Genomic DNA, 14,856 nt, shown 5'->3' on the forward strand with positions numbered 1-14,856 from the left:
TCCTGATTTCTGACTGCTCACCTGCGCAATGTTACACTTCATCCTCTCTCACTGAGGTTGATGCCTGATGTGACTGTCTGTCCTAAACAAGCACAATACAGCAGTAACAGGGATGAGTCGATGTAGGAATTATTTTTTAAAATGGGGTTTAAGTTCAAACAAATAGCTTTAAGTTACATAAGTGAACACCTACATAGCATTAACACGAGAACAAAATTAACGGCCTACCATAAAATTGAATGATTGCAATCATAGATTGCAAGCTAGCTTTCTGTTTACTTCCCGAACAAATAGCTAGCAAGCCCATGTCACTATAACACCACTGACATGACCACTTGACTTAAGAAAGGAGTCAGTTTTCTTCTGCCTTTTCCTTTTGTGTATTTCCACCTATCTTGCATAACAAAAACAATGATTATGTTGAGCTACGTCAAACTCATTGAATTCCACTAGCAAACTATCACTAACGCCAGCAAATACTAGCAAGCTAGCCAACACTGGTCTGCTGCAGACTGCTAGCCTACATGAAACACTACCATAAAAATCCCCTCTACCTTTTCTGTCTTCAAATCTCAAGTCAAGTCAGTTTTATTTGTGTAGCCCAATATCACAAATTACAGATTTGACTCAGTGGGCTTTACAGCAACACAACATCCTGTCCGTAGACCCTCGCATCGGATAAGGAAAACTCCCTAAAATAAAACCCTTTAACAGGGAGAAAAAATAGGAAGAAACCTCAGGGAGAGCAACAGAGGAGGGATGTCTCTCACAAGATGGGCAACGTGCAATGGCTGTTGTGTTTACATAATTTACACAATACAACATTGAAAGAGGACAACAGAATTATAATGGAATTATAAAATTTATGAAGAATATGGTGTGCAGGATGCCAAGCAGTGTCCAGATGCCAGGACCAGGACAACACCAGGACAATGTGCCAGGACCTGAGCCACATGACCAGCATCACCATGTAAAAAAACAAAAACAAAAAAGAGTCTCACATCTGAGTGAGAGAATGATATAACATTGAAACAGTGTAACGAAATTATATGGATTTATAAGATATATAAAAAGAAAATATAATGAGAGGGATGCCAAGTAGCGTCCAGGTGGCAACCACCGTCACCATGGAGACCTGGGAGGAGGACCGACTGCACGTTCACACAGGGAAGACTCACATAACACCATTTACACACAGAAAAAGATAAAGGAGAAGACATCATTCAGAGAGAGAGAGAGAAAAGACGTGAAAGAAGAGAACATTTTGCAATAGTCATTAGTCATAATCAATTAAGTCATCAATTAGTCATAATCTATACGCTATAATCTCGTCGGCAGAACAGTGATCGGTAAATTCATTGTGACAGAAACCGACCCGCCGTGCAGTACAGGTTGTGAAGCACTCAAATTAAAGACAACTAATTGTAGGTTAAGGCAAAAAGATAAGTTTTAAGTTTGGATTTAAAGGACTCAACAGACTCTGATTGTCTGATGGCAGCAGGCAGGTTATTCCACAAGAACGGGGTCCGATAGGAAAAGGCCCTGCCACCAGCTAGCTTCTTTTTAACTTTGGGTACGCCATCCCACAAAATCTCTTTTGGAAATTGGCTGCTGGATTATGTCATCCGGTGGCCAACAGAGATCTTGTTCAGAGTACAGGCCGTATTTCCTCAATTTAAATAGACCTGCCCTGTGGCATGGCAGTTGGCATGGATCACGTCTTTAAGTCCAGCAGCAGAATTCCCATCTGCTGACGAGAGAAGCTAACATAGTTCAAAGATAATAGCTGATAGTGATTGGCCAGTGGAAATGAAAATGACTTTTATGCGGGGATGATGGAATCAGATATTCTTTTTTCCCCCTTTTTCTCCCCAATTATACTTGGCCAATTACCCCACTCTTCTGAGCCATCCCGGTCACTGCTCCACCTCCTCTGCTGATCCGGGGAGGGCTGCGGACTACCACATGCCTCCTCCGATACATGTGGAGTCGCCAGCCACTTCTTTTCATCTGACAATGGGGAGTTTCGCCAGAAGTAGCGCGTGGGAGGATCATGCTATTCCCCCCAGTCACCCCCCCTCCCCGAACAGGTGTCCCAACCGACCATAAGAGGCGCTAGTGCAGCAACCAGGACATATGCCCACATCCGGCTTCCCACCCGCAGACACGGCCAACTGTGTCTGTTGGGTTGCCCGACCAAGCTGGAGGTAACATGGGGATTCGAACCAGCAATCCCCATGTTGGTAGGCAACAGAATAGACTGCTACGCCACCTAGACGCCTCAGAAGCAGATATTCGGGGTTACTTATTCGATCCTGAATACAGCACAGAGGAAATAAAGCATAGCGATGAGGAGGAGTCTGCGGCTGCTGTGGTAGCTGCAGCCCAGAGAACAGCACTGCTTGCCGGTGAAGACAACCCAACGGAACAGCCTCACGCCAGGTGTGACTGGTGGTATCTGTGTAGGAGTTGTTTACCAGTGGACACAGAAAGGGAATCGCTTTGTTGTCACAAATTTCACCGTGCAGAGTTTCTTTTGAAAGAGTTCGCAAACTCCACAGAGGAAGCAAAACCAATTCATGCACCCAGTTGGCATTTTCCAAATATCTATTTGGCTAGCTTGCACTTGTGATTTTAGCCAATTAAAACAACAAATTCATCGAACTTTTTTCTTACCTTTTTACTTCTTGTTGCATTTGGGTGTTAAGGAGAGCTCGCTGGTTATGGTTCATTCCTTGTTTCCAAATTTAGTGAAGGAACAGCGTTAGATCTCAGTATTTCCCCCCATCATCTCCTTTTATTGAATGAACCAAATGACATTCAAAGTCCTCTGAGTTGAAATGCAAGATGCAAACTCGAAGATTTTTCAACCAATGTGTTTTTGTCATGTTTTGTGTTGTTTATGGTTTTGCGCCACAGTTTGCAACACTCAACATCCTTCACTGGAAAACAGTAATATAGCTGACTCGAGCATGTCTTTTCCTCCTATGGGCCTTACAGCTTGGTACAATACAGGCTGAGACTTCCGGCCTCTTTTCTGAGCTCCTGTGGCAGTAACTACTGGCTCTGCCAGTGAGGATCCATCTTCTTCCTCAATAACAGGACAGAGATCCAGAATAATATAGAGTAACAACCACGGATGTGTAGACTCGCTAGCCCTTGGCTAATGGGTTGGACCTTTAGTCAACTGGTTAACGTCGTTGCCCATGGTGCTGGAGACTAGGGTTCGTGTCCCGGCTGCGGTGATTCCCGGCTGCCCCCTGAATTCACAACATTGGTGTCAGAAGTGGGATGGTGAGGCCATTGGAAGTGGCATGAGGGAGCTGGTATGCTGAAGCACAGGGACGTGCTTCCTGAAGGAGGCGGGTAGTGTAACGACCACAGATGTGTAGACTCGCTAGCCCTTGGCTAACGGTCAGACCCTTTAGTCGACTGGTTAACGTAGTTGCCCATGGTGCAGGAGACCCGGGTTCGTGTCCCAGCTGTGGAGGTTCGCGGCTGCCCCCTGAATTCACTAATCACAAAGGGCATGTGCTATCAGTCACCTTCCACCAATTACTGTGTTTCTGACTATTCATCCTAGTAAAAGAAAATTCTCTTCTTTGTAAATATTGGGGGAAGTAATGGTGTTCTGTGTTGTATTAATGCACTAATGGAATGAGTTGCCAACTATGGAACGTGGTGCATTCGATCCATTGAATCCGTCTCCATCTTTAAGAAGAAGCTAAAGACCCCACTCTTTCTCGATCACCTCTACACCTGATGGTATTTTAAAAAATCGCTTCTATGCACCTTCGCATTTATGCACTATCTGTTGACACCTATGTTCAATCGGACTTGAACTAAGTTTTTTTTTTTACACTTGCATTGTCACCTCCTGACTAGATCTTTGCTTGTGCTGTATTAACGCTCAGATGTACGTCGCTTTGGATAAAAGCTTCTGCCAAATGAAACTGGAAATTTTAAACTAAATTGTAATATACTTTATCCAAGAGAGGATAAGACTAATGGAAGACTGGGAGACTTAAGTCCTCCAAGACGTTAATCTCCATCCACACCTTTCAGGCAGATGCTAGACACAACTGGAGTTCATTCCCTGTCAGAGCCCATAGAAACATAGTGAGAGCAGTTTTGTGCTGCAGGGAGCAGGATGAAGACAGAAAGGCTGGCATGGCTGTTCAGGGCTTTATGGCTCAATATGTTTTGTTTCTTGCCTAAATGTTGACACTCAGCACATTTCTGAAATTTACCTATAAACACAGTGTATGTGTGGTGGTAATACTGTTCCTCTGGTCTTCATGTAAGTCTTGGACAGTATTGGTAAGGACAGTATTTGGTAAACTGCTGGTCGTGGGTAAAACTGGTTGCAGACCACCTTTCTCCATCCAACAATGTGAATGATGAAGCTTGAAGATTTCCAACATTGTCCTGTCTCCTGAAACCACAAACCCCTCTTACCTCTAGTGTGTTTGTTTCAGAGAAGAATCACAATACACAATACATCGGGCATCCGGGTAGCATGGCGGTCTATTCTGTTGCCTACCAACACAGGATCGCCAGTTCAAATCCTCGTATTACCTCCAACTTGGTCGGGCATCCCCACAGACACAATTGGCCTTGTCTGTTGGTGGGAAACCGGATGTGGGTGTGTGTCCTGGTCGTTGCACTAGCGCCTCCTCTGGTCGGTCGGGGCGCCTGTTCTGGGGGGGGCTGGGGGGAGTAGCATGATCGTCCCATGTTATACGTCCCCCTGGTGAAACGCCTCACTGTAAGGTGAAAAGAAGCGGCTGGCGACTCCACATGTATCGGAGGAGGCATGTGGTAGTCTGCAGCCCTCCCCGGATCGGCAGAGGGGGTGGAGCAGCGACCGGGATGGCTCGGAAGAGTGGGGGGCAAAAGGGAGGTGGGCACTACACAATGCATGACCTCAAAATGAACAGCAACTTGTAGCATGATTGAGTAGAAACAGAATGCCCGAAATGTGAAAATTTCAGATACGCCAATATATGACTGTTCTCCTCAGCCAAAATGCCAGGAGGCTAATTAATAAATTACCGCCCAACAGTAGAAACATAACCCCGATACAACATGTGAGATGGTTAACCGAGACCCAACTTGTCTCTCTTTCTTTGTGTGTGTTGTCCAGGTGAACCTGTGTTCCTCAGTCAACAATGAAACTTATCAAGAAAGACTGATCCGCCTGGAGGGAGACAAAGAGTCTCTGGTGCTACAGGTCAGAGCTTTTAACACGTGTGTGTGTATGTGTGTGTGTGTGTGTGTGTGTGTGTGTGTGTGTGTGTGTGTGTGTGTGTGTGTGTGTGTGTGTGCATGTTTAGCTATCCTTGTGTGGAAACCTGACAGGACATACCTTGTGCGGACCTTTCAGAGGTCCTCACAAGGAAAAGGGTCTATTTTAGGGTTAGGACTTGGTTTTGGGGTTAAGGTTAGGCTTAGGCTTAGGTTAAGGTTAAGGTTAGAGTAAGGGTTAGGGTTAGGCATGTAGTTTGCGTGAGTAAGGTTAGGGTTAAGGGCTAGGAAATGAATGGAGTCAATTAGGGGTCCGCACAAGGATAGTGAAACACGACTGTGTGTGTGTGTGTGTGTGTGTGTGTGTGTGTGTGTGTGTGTGTGTGTGTGTGTGTGTGTGTATGGGTATTTAATATGTATTTACGAGTATTCGTACCAGAGCATGTGTGTGTGTGTGGGGGGGGTGTATTAGTCTCCTTGAGTTTGTGTCTGCATATTAGAGAGAGAGAGAGAGCATGCAGGAGATAAGGAGTGTGCAGACCAGGGACAACATTACACATGGCGTAAGAATAGGTCACATGACTTGTCTTGTACCCATGTGTTGGGTTAAACAGCTCTGTCTCGCAGCATCTAACAGCTAGTGCTCAAATAGAGTAATTGCAATGGTAAAACAGTACAGAAATGAGGTGAAAAAGTTACTTGAACTTTCATCTGCTACTGCTACTACTACTACTGCTACTACTACTACTACTACTACTACTACTACTGCTACTACTACTGGCATCTGATAAGCCTTATTCAACTTGCAGGTAATATTTATGGTCGAGCTGAACTGGCTTTTTTAGGGTGTCCTTGTTTCAGAATCAGAATCATGTTTATTGGCCATGTAAGGTTTGCACGTACATGGAGTTTGACTCCGGTTTTGTGGCTCTCTCAGTGTACTTACCATAGAATAACAACACGACAACACAACAATCTTCAGATATATACACAAGGATTGACTATATACAGGTGAAATAAGAGGTGATAAAGTGCAGTGGTGCAGAGAATATATCAGAGATGCTGAAATAGATGTTAGCAGGGTACTTACATACATGCCTGAGGTAGATGGACATGTATGTGTACCAGTATACGTACAATGTACAATATAGTATATACAACATGGTTGGATTTATTTGGCAGTGTTAAGCGTTCATTTGAATGACAGCCTGCGGAAAGAAACTATTCTTATATCTGGTTGTTTTGGGGTACAGTGCTCTGTAGCGCCTACCAGAGGGGAGGAGTTGGAACAGGTTGTGACCAGGGTGTGATGGGTCTGCAGTGATGTTACTTGCCCATTTCCTGAGTCTGCAGGTGTATAAGTCCTGAAAGGAGGGCAGGTTGGCAGGTTGTGGTCTGTCCCTATCCTGTTTGGTGGCTGATCCAAACCAGACAGTGATGGATGTGCAGAGGACAGACTGGATTACTCCAGTGATTATTGCACCATGTCCAGACGAAACAAGGCACTGGTGTGAGATATAGGGCAAAGTAAACTGTCAAGAGTCCCTACTTCCTCAAAATGGATAAAATCCAACTAACAGGACCTACAACCAAGGGTTATTGGAGGTCTGCAAAAGGGTTTTTGGGGGGACAGCAGCCAAAAATGGCCTTTTTTTCAAGGCTGACTTGAAAAGGTTTTGCATGGACAATAAAATAACATGATTTCATTTATATATCTCCGTATCTGTAGTTAATAGAAACACAATAACTCTATTCATGAACAGTGCCATATATTTTGGTGCAATGATGCTCCCCTGGTAAAAAGTTATTTTACGGTGGCTCATCCTCGTGCTTGTTGTTGTCCGTGTTATTCCCCTGCCAACATGTCCAGACACAGTACCTCTGACTAAGCTCTTGGTTACTGCCGACTTGTACAGTAAACAGCAGAGTTTTACATCGTGTGTCCCCATGCACTATGACATTAAGATGCAGCAATGTATTTTCTCCTTACTCTCAGATAACTTAATAGCTAGTTTGAAAAGCTGTGATCATCACAACGCGTGTTAAAGATCCTTTCATGGCTGTCGTTGTCGTGAAATTACAGACAGTTCTGAGTCGCTGGTAACTGTAGTTCAGCTGTAGAGTTATGTAGACACATTGAGATGGATGCTGGGCAATAAGGCAGGGGAAGAAACCCTTACGTCATTGGGCCCTGTGTGTGTGTGTGTGGGCCCTGTGTGTGTGTGTGTGTGTGTGTGTGTGTGTGTGTGTGTGTGTGGGCCCTGTGTGATAGTCTGGCGGCATGTCCAGGGTGTCTCCCCCCCTGCCACCCCAGTGACTGCTGGGATAGGCCCCAGCATCCCTGTGACCCTGAGAGCAGGATAAGCGGTTCGGATAATGGATGGATGGATGGATTAATAACTAGGGACCCAACATATTAAACATATATTTACCTATTAAACTCACAAAAATAAAATGGCAAAAACAGTGATTTCTTTTCTAATCTTTGACAAGGTATTTTCTTTTTAATCTTTATCATTATCATTGTTTTGTTTTGCTGGAAACATCTGGCGGGCCAACTTTGGGCCCACGGGCCCCACTTTGGGCAGCCCAGGTGTTAAAGGTTTTTTTTTAGGGAATTGTTCCTTATCCGATGCCATCAGCTCAACAGGAATAGTGCAGGATATGTATGAGGGAAGTGTGACAATGGTGAGGTGTGCGGTTGGAATGACAGATGGGTTCAAGGTGGAGGTGGGATTACATCAAGGATTGGCTCTGAGCCCTTTCTTGTTTGCAATGGTGATGGACAGGTTGACGGACAAGATCAGGCAGGAGTCTCCATGGATGATGATATTTGCAGATGACATTGTGATCGGTAGTGAGAGTAGGGTGCAGGTTGAGGAGAGGTATGCACTGGAGAGAAGAGGAATGAAAGTCAATAGGAGCAAGACGGAATACCTATGCGTGAATGAGAGGGAGGACAGTGGAATGGTGAGGATGCAAGGAGTGGAGGTGATGAAGGCATATGAGTTTAAACACTTGGGGTCAACTGTCCAAAGTAACGGGGAGTGCAGGAGAGAGGTGAAGAAGAGAGTGCAGGCAGGGTGGAGTGGGTGGAGAAGTGTGTCAGGAGTGATTTGCAACAGAAGGGTACCAGCAAGGGTTAAAGGGAAGGTTTACAAGATGGTTGTGAGACCAGCTATGTTATATGGTTTGGAGAAAGTGGCACTGATGAAAAGACAGGAGATGGAGCTGGAGGTGGCAGAGTTGAAGATGCTAAGATTTTCACTGGGAGTGATGAAGAAGGACGGGATTAGGGACGATTATGTTAGAGGGACAGCTCAAGTCAGACGGTTTGGAGACAAAACAAGAGAGGCAAGATTGAGATGGCTTGGACATGTGTGGAGGAGAGATGCTGGGTATATTGGGAGAAGGATGCTGAATATGGAGCTGCCAGGGAAGAGGAAAAGAGGAAGGCCAAAGAGGAGGTTTATGGATGTGGTGAGGGAAGACATGCAAGTGGCTGGTGTGACAGAGGAAGACGCAGAAGACGGGAAAAAATGGAAACGGATGATCCTCTGTAGCAACCCCTAACGGGAGCAGCCGAAAGTAGTAGCTCTATTAATAGTTCCTTATCTGATGCGAGAGTCTAAGGGCAGGATGTTGTGTTGCTGTAAAGCCCCCTGAGGTAAATTTGCAGTTTGTGATATTGGGCTATACAAATAAAATTGACTTGAATTTGCATGATACTCTTGATCTGAATGACTTTCAGCGGTGGGATGTGCATTTTCTTGCATTAAAAATGGCATAGGGTGCACACCCCCCCCCCATCTGTGATTGCCATCTTGGATGTCATATAAAAAGGTGTAAAGTTGTACAGGGGTTAAATCAGACATGACTACATTCTGTGGCCAGAATATGTGGTAAAGTTGAGATCTGTGTAGACAATGGGCTTCATTTGATAAACTTTGCTTGGCTTTCCATAACATTTCTCTCAGATTTGTCATGAGAATTGCAAGTCAATGTCAGATTTATGAAATGTTCTTCATTATTCAAATTTGTTCTTCCTCCTGTGCATCGAATACTGAATGGCACAAAAATTCAGAAATATATTTTGCATGCCAGCGAGCAGTTAGTATAGTTAACTCCTGCAAAAGATTAGGTGAACAGAACAGCTGATCAGTACATTGAAACATACAGACACAAAAAGAACCAAAAAAGAAAAACAACATTCCAGATTAACAAATCAAAGTGCAACTGTCTAAACTGACTTAAAGCAGAACTCTTTAGTTTTAATTTGCTGTTTTATCCATTTGAAATGTGATGAAAATGAGGCAATTCTTTTGGACAGACGAGTCCAGTAGAACAGTGTTGTGATATAGCAGGAGGCAGGGAGAAAGACAACTGCTGACACTCTGGGACTACAAACCAGGTGTAGCAGGACTACAAACCAGGTGTAGCATGACTACAAACCAGGTGTAGCATGACTACAAACAAGGTGTAGCAGGACTACAACAAGGTGTAGCAAGGATACAAACCAGGTGTAGCATGACTACAAACCAGGTGTAGCAGGAATACAAACAAGGTGTAGCGAGCAGGACTACAAACCGGGTGTAGCTAGCAGGACTACAAACCAGGTGTGGCTAGCAGGACTACAAACCAGGTGTAGCAGCCATTGTGGCTGGTGTGCCATCAGATCAGCAGTAAACAATTCCCACCCTTGTAAAAATTGATCCTGGGACCAAAGCTAACACAGACTAATGTATTACTAATTACACCAAACTATATCAGAATCAGAATCAGTTTTATTTGGCCAAGTGTGTGTAAGCCTACACATACAAGGAATTTGACTCCGGTTCCTCCATTGCTCTCAATGTACTGATACAGAATAGTAATACAGCTAAAACAACAGTGTAAACATAAACATTTAAATATTATGTACAGATATATATGTTTATAAAAAGTTTTTCATAAAAAAGAACAAAACAATGACATTGTAACAGGAAGACAATAGTGTAATGGTGCAGATTGCAAAGATGCTGGAATAAATATATATTTTAACAGGTTACTTTATATACATGAGGTAGGTGGACATGACAGAATATGCATGTATACATATACAGCATGCATAGATTTAATTTCGACAATATTATGTTCAAACTGTGTTAAACAGGATATATATATATATATATATCAACACGGATACAGGAAAAAAGATTTTAATACCCCATTTGTTATTATAGTTTGAATGTTTCCCATCTGATTGGTCACTGTCCAACCAAAATTAGGGGCGTGACACTGGGCAACGCAAACTGTATGATTCTTTGTGAAAACACATTAGCAGCTGATGAGTGCGAGACGCACGAAACAGGCCTGTACTGCAATGTATTAAAATCTTTTTTCCTGTATCTATGTTGATATTCTGCTCCTCATTAGTTGAGCACTCATAGCACCACTGACGGTTTCAGAAAAAAACGTTTTATATATATATTGTAACGTGCATGGATAAGTAGACACGTTGGGTTTTGACTAACGGGTTGGACTCTTTAGTCGACTGGTTAAAGTTGTCGCTTGCGGTGTGGGAGAAACGGGTTCGCGTCCCGGCTGTGACGGTTCCTGGACTGCACCCCGAATTCGCTACAATATATATATAATTTAGTATTTGTTGGTGCAGTTGATGCTCAGTGTTACAGGTGTATTGCAAGGGATTGTTTCTGACACAGTATGACTGGAACACTGTGTCTGTGAATGTTCTCATTCATCCAGGTTATGGTTATCCAAAGGAGTTGAATCAAGTGCAACTGGACTTGGTATATATCCGTGAAAACGTTTCGCCTCTCATCCAAGAGGCTTCATCAGTTCGTGCCTTTCTGACTAGACCAAGCTAGTCTGACTGGCTGGTGATGAGACTCAGATATTTATCCTCTTTGGAGTCGTTATCAGAGCTAATGATGTCCATGGCTCTTTGTGTTCCGATGTTTAGCCACGCCCGTCGTTATCAGAGCTATTGATATGCGTGGCTCTTTGTGATCCGATGTTAAGCAGCGACGGTCGTTGGGGGTGTTAGTTTTGACTTCGTTAGTGCTCCGTTCAGGGGTCATGAGTCGTTGGAGCCGTTAGTGACCGACTGTTGTTCTTGGAGGCTAAACTTCTTGAGTCTCCTGGGTAGAGATGAGATGTAAGTGGGAGATAGGTGGTGACGCAGACCTCCTCCTCTGTTGAGGGATGGTTTTTCCAGTTTCACCCCTCTTTCAAACCATCTATCTTCCCTGTCCAAAATGTGTATGCTGCTGTCCTCGAAGGAGTGTGTCTTCTCCTTTAGGTGTAGATAAACTGCTGAGTCTTGTCCTGAGGAGTTTGGCCTTCTGTGTTGGGCCATCCGTTTGTGTAGTGGTTGTTTGGTTTCTCCTATGTATAGGTCAGTGCAATCCTCATTGCATTGTACAGCATACACCAGATTGCTTTTCCGGGTGTGTGGTACACAGTCTTTGGGATGAACCAGTCTTTGTCGGAGTGTGTTGCTGGGTTTGAAGTATACCAGGATGTGGTGTTTGTTAAAAATTCTCCTGAGTTTCTCGGAGACCCCAGAAACATACGGGATGACTGTGCTATTCCTTCTGTTCCTTTTCTCCTTGTCGCTCACCTGGTTGGTCTTTTTTGGAACGTGTTGCAGTTTTCACAAAGGTCCAACTGGGGTAGCCGCAGGTTTTTAAAGCTCCCCTCAGGTGTTTGTGTTCTTCTGGTTGGGCCTGAGTGCTGCTGGGCACATTTTCAGCTCTGTGTTGCAGAGTTCTGATGACGCCCAGTTTGTGTTCCAGAGGGTGTTGTGAGTCGAAAAGTAGATATTGGTCTGTGTGTGTAGGTTTCCTGTAAACCCCAATGTGGAGGCTCCTGTCTTTCCCAATGTGGACATCACAGTCCAAGAAGGGTAAACTGTTGTTCTTTACGTCTTCCCTTGTAAGCTTAATGTTCTTGTCCACTGAGTTGGTGTGTTTGGTAAACGCTTGCACCTCTTGTGTTTGGATTTTGACCCATGTGTCATCCACATATCTGAACCAGTGGCTCGGAGGTGTTCCTCTGAAGGAGTTCAGGGCTCTGTGTTCTACCTCTTCCATACATAAGTTGGCCACAATGGGAGATACTGGTGAGCCCATTGCACAGCCGTGTTTCTGTCTGTAAAACTGGCCCCTGAATTGGAAATATGTAGTGTTCAGGCAAAGGTCCAGTAGTTGGCAAATCTGGTCTGGGCTGAGGTTGGTCTTATCGTGGAGGGTGTCGTCCCGTAGCAAACGTTGCCTCACAATTTCCAAAGCCTCCATGGTTGGGATGCAGGTGAATAACGAGGTCACATCGTAGGATACCATGGTTTCATTCGGTTCCAGTTTTACGCCTTGGACCTTGTTCACAAAGTCAATGGCGTTTTGGATATGGTGAGGTGTTTCGCCCACTAAAGGGGTCAAGATGTTGGCTATATGTTTGGCAAAGTTGTACGTGACCGAGTTTATGCTGCTGACGATGGGCCTGAGGGGGGTTCCATCTTTATGGCTCTTAGGGAGTCCATATATGCATGGGATGTTATCTTGTGGGTAGAGACGGTGGTATTGTATCTGATCACTGGTTCCTCTTTTCTGTAGTTTCTGTAGGTATTCTATTATTCTCCTCTTGTAACCCCTAGTTGGATCGCATCTCAGAGGTTCATAGGTGTCGGTGTCGCTGAGTAATGACGTGATCTTGGCGTGGTAGTCTGTTGTGTTGAGGATAACGGTGCATCTCCCCTTATCTGCGGGAAGGATAGTGATGTTTTCATCCATGCTCAGGGCTGTCATGGCTTTCCTTTCCTCCATGGTTAGGTTGGAAGGAGGCAGTTGTGCATTGGACAGAGCTGGTGATACCTTTAACCTAAGCTGCTCCGCCTCGGTTTCCGTTAGATTGTTTTTCCTTATAGCTGATTCTGTTGATGTGATGAGGTCAACTATAGGTAGTTGTTTGGGTGTCATGGCGAAGTTCAGTCCTTTGGCTAAGACCTCCTTCTCTGATTGGGAAAGTACTTTGTCCGACAGATTCTTGATCCCTCTGTTCTGCGTTCCGTTTTGTGTGGGATGTTCTGTCTTTTGTCTCCAGGTAAGTATATCTGCCTGGCTAGTGTTGTTGGTTCATCACTGTAAGTTTTTAAACTTCCTTGTCTGCCTTTCTTTGGTTTTGTGGTGTTGAGATAGTTGGGCTTTCTTGGTGAAATCAGTGATCCTCTCCAAGACTGCACCAGGCAAGTGGGATGTTAGTTGCTGGAGTAGTTGGTCAGATTTCTCCTTCAGCCCTTCAATAGTGAAATGGACCTGTCTCACTCTTTCATTCAGGAGTTGATTCTGTGCTTTCTCTATGATTCTGTCTGCTCTACGTCCTTTCATTGTGGTACACAGGCACAGGCTAGTGGATATGAGCCTGTGTTGTCTGCATCTCAGATTGAAACACAAGTGGTTTCTATTCTGATAACGACTCCAAAGAGGATACATTCTGAGTCTCATCACCAGCCAGTCAGACTAGCTTGGTCTAGTCAGAAAGGCACGAACTGATGAAGCCTCTTGGATGAGAGGCGAAACGTCTTCACGGATATATACCAAGTCCAGCTGCACTCGATTCAATTCCTTTGGATGACTGGAACACTGTTTTGTAGTAATATTGATTGTATTGATTGATTGTATTGATTGTCATGGCCAGATCGGCATCTTTTCTCCTGACGAAGTTGTTGCCAACACATCATGTTTGTTACTGCAGCAGTGTTCATCCTACCCACTCAAAACATTTCAAAAGCGGTATATGGAGACTGACGAGTGTGTCCAACCATGGAGATGATAACTGGTAGGATTATGGACCCTCATTCTGTGATCCAGATGGACAGAATTAATGGGTTTTTTTGGGGGGTTTTTTGGTGTAGAAAAAAATTGCAGTTTTAAGCTTTAAGGTAATAAAAACCTTACAGAGATATTTTACACCAGAAAGTTAACAAAGTCTTCCCAGTTTTTATTATGCGGAAGCACAGTAAGTGAGTTTTATCTGTATTAGAAATTTGTACTTTACCCCTACTCCTGCTATTTGTATCTGCACTGAAAATTGATAGGCATTCAAAGTCGTTTGTAAGAATTTACAAAAACAAAAATAATGATCTATATAGTTGTTCTTCTTGGTTTAAATTCATCTGTGTGAACTGGCAGAAAAGCATGCCTGCCTCAAATATATATCTATACATATATAATTACATATACCAGTGTATGTCAGTGTACACACACACACACACACACACACACACACACACACACACACACACAGTAGAGCTAGCCTTGTTGTGCAGTACACATGCTGTAAGTACTCCTCCCTCCTTGAAAGGCGTGACTGACCAGCAGGACTGTTGTGTGTACTCACAGGTGTGTGCCGCACTTACAATTTAGTTGTACCAACAAACAAATCCAAAACAAGAGAAAAATGGTGAAAGCCACAAAATGACCTAACCCTTGTGTTGTCCACACATTGTGTATACTGCCCTTGTCTTAAGGGTCATTCATGATCCGCCTTCATTAAACCTCTAAATTAAAGTGAGTTAATTTAATCTTAAACCCTAAATCTATTTTGCTCAAA

The 14,856-nt window shown here is 44.0% G+C and overlaps 1 protein-coding gene across 2 annotated transcripts in view; it reads left to right on the plus strand.

The window, feature by feature from the left end:
• Positions 1-14,856, plus strand: part of ppfibp2b (PPFIA binding protein 2b) — a 186,647-nt gene that overhangs the window by 91,343 nt on the left and 80,448 nt on the right. For both annotated transcript variants that reach the window (XM_056282718.1, XM_056282719.1), the window contains one exon: positions 5,147-5,233. In XM_056282718.1, the coding sequence (XP_056138693.1) occupies positions 5,147-5,233 (87 nt within the window). The remainder of the gene's footprint in view (positions 1-5,146; positions 5,234-14,856) is intronic.

The sequence above is a fragment of the Lampris incognitus genome, chromosome 6 (genome assembly GCF_029633865.1).
Source record: "Lampris incognitus isolate fLamInc1 chromosome 6, fLamInc1.hap2, whole genome shotgun sequence".
NCBI classification, from domain to species: Eukaryota; Metazoa; Chordata; class Actinopteri; order Lampriformes; family Lampridae; genus Lampris; species Lampris incognitus.